General features: G+C 39.9%; 1 protein-coding gene across 1 annotated transcript in view; it reads left to right on the top strand.

Annotated features, from left to right (window-relative positions):
• Positions 1-2538: 2538 nt before the first annotated feature.
• The window catches only part of LOC308643481 (MARCKS-related protein-like), a gene marked incomplete at its 5' end in the record, with an annotated part of 31052 nt that continues 27590 nt past the window's right edge, over positions 2539-6000 (top strand). Inside the window, 2 exons of the mRNA XM_081283312.1 lie at positions 2539-2714; positions 4295-4314. Coding sequence (XP_081139438.1) covers positions 2539-2714; positions 4295-4314 — 196 coding nt within the window. The remainder of the gene's footprint in view (positions 2715-4294; positions 4315-6000) is intronic.

Below are 6000 nucleotides of genomic sequence, written 5' to 3'. Positions count from 1 at the left end.
TGGAAAAAAATGTTTGCAAATCATTATCTGATAAAGGATTAATAACTAAAATATGCAGGGTACTCCTAAAACTCAATAAGAAATAAACAAGCAATCTGATTCAAAAGTGGGAAAGGAATTGAATAGACATCTCTCTAAAGAAGACATATGTTATGGTTTAGATATGAGGTGTTCCCCCAAAACTCACATGTGAGGTGATACACAAGAAAGTTTTGAGGTAAAATGGTTGGGTCTAAATCTAATTAATACATTGATCCATTTGAATGGATTAGTTGGGTGGTAGCTGTATGCAGGTCAGGTGTGGCTGGAGGAGTCATGGGGGTGTGCCTTTGGGATATCTGGCACAAAGTCTCTCTACACTTCCTGATTGTTATGTCCTGAGCTGTTTTCCTATGCCATGATGTTCTGCCTCACCTTGGGCCCAGATGGAGTTGGCCATCTGTGGACTAGACCTTTGAAACCATGGGCCCCAAATAAACTTTTCCTTCTCTAAAAATGTTCTCATCAGACTTTTGGTCACAGTGATGAAAAAAACTAACTAAAACCACATAAAATAGCCAGTAAATATATGAAAAGATGCACAATATCACTAATAATTAAGAAAGTACAAATCAAAACTATAATGAGTTATCACCTCATACGTATTAGATGCTAGTGTCCAAAAATAGACAACAATAAGTGTCGATAAGGAGATGGAGGAACTGGATTCTTGTGCTCTCTGGTAGGAATGTAAAATTGTGTAAACGCTGTGGAAAAGACTGGCAGTTCCTAAAAAAATTTAAAATATGATCCAGCAACCTCACTTCAGGTATATACTCAAAAGAATTGGGAACAGGGTATCTAAAAGATATTTTTAAAAATTTTTTAGTAGTAGTAGTTGAATACAATACCTTTATTTTATTTATTTTTATGTGATGCTGAGGATTGAATGCAGCACCCTGCACATGATAGGCAACAGCTCTACTGCTGAGCCACAATCCCAGCCCCTCTAAAAGATATTTTTATGCCCAAAATCAGAGCAGCATTATCTGTAAGAGCTAAAACATGGAAGCAACCCATATGAGCACTGACAGAACAGCTAAGCAAAACGGGGCATGCACATACAGTGGGATATAATTCAACATCAAATAGAAGACGACTCTGTCATATGCTACAACATGGATGAACCCTGAGGCAAAGATTTGGAGAAGACATGAGGGGATGGATTCTGAGAGTAGAGAGAGGAGCATTGTTTTAGAACAAGTGATAATATAAATACTGATGCACTTACCAGCGATCCTGTTTTCAGCTTGCCAGTATAACATCTGTAAGTGGTGATCACTGCTTACTCACTGGTGGGTGAAAACCTAGACAATGAGTGGCTTATGCTAAGTAGAGTTGGCAAAGCATTTCTTGGAGTGATATAGAGGGAACCAGAAGACTTAGGGAGAGAGGAAATAGAAGCAGATTTGTTAAGGGAAACTCACTTCTAGAACCCAACTTCTAATCATGACCTTCCAGACTATCCAAAGAAACCTCCTGTCTCAAACACTGGTGTGTGTGTGTGTGTGTGTGTGTGTGTGTGTGTGTGTGTGTGTGCACGCACGCACATATGTGCGTGCACACCCATGTGGTATTCTGGTGCTTCTTTGTTCAGTTGTTTTGTTTTTGCAGTGCAGGGGATTGAACCCAGGGCCTCCTTCATGCTAGGCAAGTGTTCTACCATCAAACTTATCCCCAGCCCCACTTCAGAAAACACTGACCTGGTGTGGGTGTGGGGAATACTGTACTGGAAATGCAGCATTGGTTCAAACAAGTTTCTTGACTTAACAGGCACCCTGGGATTCCAGGTAGCCAAGGTCAAGTAGTGGCATTTTACTCTCTGGAAAGGTAAAATGAGTTACCATATGTGTAGCAAGAAATGCATGCTAATCAGACTGGTCTAATCTTCTAGGATTTTTGCTGGTTTCTGATTGATCTTGGAATGCCTAGTATGTAAAGAGAAACAGTTTACTAAGATCTTACCTTACTGGCATAAATACAATTTTAAAAATTATAGTGCTAAAACATCAAGATTGAAACGAGGTTGACTAGAGCCATCATGATAGAAAGTCAAAGCCAATTCCCAGTCTTAAGTCAATTCACAGAGATCATCATAGTGACCTCAAAAATACATTCTGGGAGTAGTCCTTTGAACTTTTCCTGAAGGACCAATGACCACTCACCATGATAACTTTGTCCTGGGAAAGGTAAATATCCAAACTTCTCCGTTATTCAACTAGCTGCAGGTGACACTAATTCCTGACCACATGCTTCCTTGATACACGAGTCAGAGTGAGGGCTTTGAGGGTTGGCAGGCACAATTAGCCACATAAGAGTCATGGCCTGCTCTCCTATCTTGCTAACAGAACACTGATTTTGTTTAGGTATTGGAGGAATCATATATTCTCCCTTCTCCACCTCAAAAGGCACTGATTAATCTAATCTGTCATGATGATTTCATCCCACCTGCCACAAATTGCTTTACAAGAGAGTATGAGATAAGGGCCTGGTCCAAAGATGAACAGGGAGACTACACGGGGACTTTTGGAGAAGTTTCTCTCGCTCTTTGTGGAGCAGGAGCTCACTATGGGTGGTCTGGATAACAAGGGAGCTGAAATCCGGGGTTCCTCCTTCTCCCAACAAGGGGGCTTCACCCAGGTAGCAGTGGATCCCTTCTCCTGCGAGGCAGCACTGTAATGTCCTGGTCTATGACCTCAGTTCTTTATTTCTTTTAATTTTTTTAGATATAGATGGACACAATATCTTTATTTTTATTTATTAATGTGGTGCTGAGGATCGAACCCAGGACCTCAGGTGGGTGAGGCAAGCACTTTACCACTGAGCTACAACTCCAGCCCTCGACTTCAGTTCTTTAAGTGCTATGCATCTGGCATTCCCAGAGAACTGTAAACTGTCACACTGCCGTCCAAACAAGCAGCCTTTGGATTTCTCTACTGAGCTGGAGAAGTTGAACTTGGGTATAGTCCTTCCTGATAGAGGAAGGAGGAATATTAATTGCCACAGGCTCCTTGAAGTATTTCAATCAATCGCCAATACTTCAATAAGTGTTGGATCCTCTGGATCATATGGGTCAAATGACAGAGCTATTTGCCCTGCAGTCTGGACCAGCTAAGGACTTCTCATGCTCTGGGCTTTCTTACTTTCTCACAAGAGATACTCATAGGGCTAAAGGACCTTTCACTGCAACACAGACTTATACCACAGGCCCAGCAGCACCTTGGTCCAAGCACATCTCTCTGTGAGGTAGTGGGTCTCTCTTGACCTTATAAGCACCCCCTTTCCCTAATAAAGTCTATTCCTTAACCCAGTCCAGCTGGACATTGCAAATTCAGCATGAATTCAAGTGGACATCCACAATGAGCCCATCTTGTAAGACATTGTTAGAAAGGGACACCAGATACTGACTCAACTTTTTTTTTTTTTTTTTTGTCTCTGAATATAGATGGTGAGGAGGCAATTCCTGTAGCTATGGCAACTACCTTGCAGAATGAGTGGAGTTACTGATATTTTGAGAATGGCAGAGCAGAAAGACTGAAGGAATCTGAGCAGAAGACAAAAAGATGTATCTTGTAGAATAAAAATGGCTTATCATAAGCTTAAGGTGGTGATTTCATTCACACCTGGTATTCAGAATCTGGTCTCTTTTCTGGACCAAATAAACACAAGCTGTTACACTTATTTGCAATTATATATTTAACCATTCTTTTTTTTCCCAGTCAGATGAGTAGAGAACATGGAGAACTGTTTTATTTTACATGATAAGGAAAGCAGTACATCTTCACAATCTGATTCAGGATCATGTCAATTTTCTGTCTCTGTGCTATAATTTCACTCTCAGGGACTTTGTATATCTCACTGTCTCACAAGAACTATGCTTTACTGCTTCCTTCATGACACAGTGCTGATCAGACCTAAAGACCAGGAAATAGCAGCCACCCTAGATGTTTTGGTAAAATACATGCATGATGGAAAATTGAGATAATTTCCACAAAAATTTAGGGGACTACTATCTCAGTGAAATATAAGGGCATGGAGGGATGGGAATATAACTCATTGGTAGAGCACTTGCCTACCATGTGTGTGGTCCTGGATTTGATCCTCAGCATCACACACAAGAATTTTTAAATTGGGGGAATAAAAGCCAATAGTCTGAGGCATATTATGACAACTCCAAAGTAAAAAGTGAGTCATTTGCTTTCTCTTTCACTAAGAAAGTGTCATGATGCTTGTTGAGCCTTTGGGGTTTTTTAAGGAAATACATAGCAGAGTTGGGTAAGTTACTCTAGCTGGCAACCCAAAATTTTGCCAGCCTTGAGTGGGACCCAATGCAAGCAAAGCCCTCTAGCTGTCCCAGGTCTCATGGAAAGCAGCTCTATCACATGGCCCATACGACCCAGATGCTCTAACACTTCTTGAAGGGGCTAAGACTTCCTGGGATACTTCATGGAGCCCATAGCAATCACAGTAGCAAGCTTTAGGATTTGGGAAAAAAGTACATTTTTTTAAAAAAATGATTTAATTAACCTATTTAATTATTAATTACTAATTATTCTCCTTCTGAGGAACAGCTCTTGGCCTATGTGCCAGGCTGGGTCTCTTTATCTTAAAATGCCTATCTTGCTATTCTTCTGCTCTGCAATACAGAAGGATTCATCCTTGTGCTAGCTTCCTGTGTTAGCTAAATTCTGACTGGGTTTAACCAATAAGAAACACCAATGAGGATCTCAAACGCAGGAAGCAGGGAGAAATCTTTCTACCTCTCTAACTTAGGTGACGTCTCTGACAGCAGATGGATTTTCCCCATGGAGTCAGCCTCCAAGGAATGGGTAATCTTTTTTGTCCCTCTAGCCAAGGGGCAGTAGTGGCTTCATATTATTGCTAGTCTCTGGATTGACTTCCCAACATTTCCATTACATAAGTAGTCAAGTCTCTGTATTAAATTCTCTCCATTGAAAGTACTTTAAGTGGTTTCTGTTTTCCTGCTTAGATCCTGAACTGATACCTTCTTGGTCTAAGGAAATCCCAGTAAATAGAACCTCAGGATGGACATAACAAAGATTTATTTTGTGCAATTTGTTTACCTTCTCCTATACTATGTCCCCCAGAAGTGCTGGGTGCTTTTAACTCTCTAATTTACATGCAAATAACCTGAGGATACTTTTTAAAAATTTTTAGTTGTAGTTGGACACAATACCTTTATCTAATTTATTTATTATTTTTTTTAAAGAGAGAGTGAGACAGGGAGAGTGAGAAAGAGAGAGAATTTTAATATTTATTTTTTAGTTATTGGTGGACACAACATCTTTGTTTGTATGTGGTGCTGAGAATCGAACCCGGGCCGCACGCATGCCAGGCGAGCGCGCTACCACTTGAGCCACATCCCCATCCCCTATCTAATTTATTTATATGTCTTGCTGAGGATCGAACCCAGGGCCTTGCATGGGCTAGGTGAGCATTCTACTGCTGAACCACAACCCCAGCCCCTAACTTGGGGACCGTATGAAAATGTAGTTCAGTAGGTATGAGTTAAGGCCTGAGAGTGCATTTCTTTTTTTTTAATATTATTTTTAATTGATACATTATAATTATATACATTTATGGGATATAATATGATGTTTTGGTGTGTCAATAAAATAAAAAATTATTAAATTAAGCTAATTAACATATCCATATCTCACTTATTGTTTTGTGGTGAGACATTTGAAATGAACTCTCTTAATTATTTTGAAGTATACGTTTTTATTGTCAATAGTCACTTTGCTGTGAAATAGATATTTAAAATTCCTGTCTAACTGAAATTTTGTGCCCTTGGTGAACAACTTTCTTCTCTTTCTCTTCCCCTAGCCTCTGACAATCACTATTTTACCGTTTACTTTCATGAGTTTGACTTTTTTAGATTCCAATGTAAGAGAGATTTCTCTGTGCCTGGCTTATTTCATTTAGCATAATGTCCTTCAA

Source organism: Spermophilus citellus (assembly GCF_964194105.1).
Source record: "Spermophilus citellus genome assembly, chromosome: 3".
Taxonomy (NCBI): domain Eukaryota; kingdom Metazoa; phylum Chordata; class Mammalia; order Rodentia; family Sciuridae; genus Spermophilus; species Spermophilus citellus.
This window is presented reverse-complemented; position numbering and strand designations above follow the sequence as displayed.